Source organism: Tupaia chinensis, unplaced genomic scaffold (genome assembly GCF_000334495.1).
Source record: "Tupaia chinensis unplaced genomic scaffold, TupChi_1.0 Scaffold000333_1, whole genome shotgun sequence".
In the NCBI taxonomy this organism is placed as follows: domain Eukaryota; kingdom Metazoa; phylum Chordata; class Mammalia; order Scandentia; family Tupaiidae; genus Tupaia; species Tupaia belangeri.
This window is the reverse complement of record NW_006159827.1, coordinates 2,346,439-2,347,773: the sequence shown is the minus strand read 5'-3', so window position 1 is coordinate 2,347,773 and position 1,335 is coordinate 2,346,439. Positions and strand designations below refer to the sequence as shown.

The 1,335-nt window shown below is 48.5% G+C and overlaps 1 protein-coding gene across 4 annotated transcripts in view; it reads right to left on the bottom strand.

Annotated features, from left to right (window-relative positions):
• Positions 1-1,335, bottom strand: part of SRGAP3 (SLIT-ROBO Rho GTPase activating protein 3) — a 287,471-nt gene that overhangs the window by 11,155 nt on the left and 274,981 nt on the right. For all 4 annotated transcript variants that reach the window (XM_006152033.3, XM_006152034.3, XM_006152035.3 and 1 more), the window contains one exon: positions 1,147-1,327. In XM_006152033.3, the coding sequence (XP_006152095.1) occupies positions 1,147-1,327 (181 nt within the window). The remainder of the gene's footprint in view (positions 1-1,146; positions 1,328-1,335) is intronic.

The window sequence follows — 1,335 nt, the reverse complement described above, 5'->3', positions numbered from 1 at the left end:
GTGATTTCTCGCTTTCTATCTCTCTGTCTCTGTCTGGTGAGCGCACACGCCCTATAGAAAAAAAAAAAAAACCTCTCCAAAAAAAATTAAAAAGGAACCTTCAATAGCTTTTAGCCAAATGGAAATGTGAAAGGGTGTGTACCCACCAGAGAGAGACAGACGGAGGAGGAAAGTGAGATAGCACCCCCCCCCCCAATGGAGAGTGGTCATGCTGCAATCCCTTCTCTTTTTTCCTTGGGGGATTTTGGGTATGTGTTTTTCAAGACACCAGGTCTAAGATTCAAACTGTGCAGTCAGCCACGTGGGATCCAGTTCCTTAACAACCATGCCACCTGCTGGCTGCAAAGTACAGACTTTCTGAGCTTTCTGGTAGGCCTAGGTTGTTTTCTGTTTGTTTGTTTTTGATTAAGAGAGAAGTTTGCTCTTTTGCTCCAGCATGTGCACTTGCTGGAGAGACGGAAAGGCAGAAATGGAGAAATCGCCTCCTAGGGGGTATGGTCATGCTGCAGTCCCTTCTCCTCTTGGGATTTTGGGCACGCTCATACACATGCCCAGAGTGTTTCAACTCACTGGGTCCAGGACTTGTACCATGGTCGGGCATGTGAGAGGGGCAATGTAACGACTATACCATCTGCTGGCCCAGGACTAGGTATTTTGGATGGAGGACTTCTTTTTTGTAACCCCTAAAATGATGACAAATAGTGCCCTATGGACTCAACATGACAGCACGGTTGTTTCTACTCATCTCCTGAGACAGTCATATCTGTGGTGAAGAATGGTGGGCAGTTAGGAGGTGGTGGCTGGCCACTGGCTAATAAGGAGATCCAGAAATATGAATATGTAGGGCAAGAATCGCTGGATGGAAAGAGCCAAGGTAGGTGATGAATGGCTTGGAGGTTGCAGATGGATCAGGACACTGGGCCAAGGGCTGCAAATTCTGTCTCTATATACTCTAAAGGAAGAGCAATTGGTTAGGTGGACCACAATTTAAAGGGAAGTTAAATACAATCCATTCTTACAGAAGACCAAGTGTACTGCAGAGAGCAAATCACTGGTGTCCAACCCCGCACACCCATTCCTGTGCCCACTCCAGACATTGCTAATCTATCACAGCATTCTTCACCCAAAATCCTGACTCCCACTCACATGTCCTGTACGACTATGTACTGATGTGGGATGAGTCCATCCACGCCATTGTGCCGGCCCTCCCACCAGTCCTCCGAGGCGCGGTGGTACAAGAGCAGTGAGGCTCCCTTCTTGAAGGACAGTTCACGTGGCGACCGCCCTACGTAGTCGAACTTGGCGATGGCCTCGATCTGCTCCACTTCTGGAAGG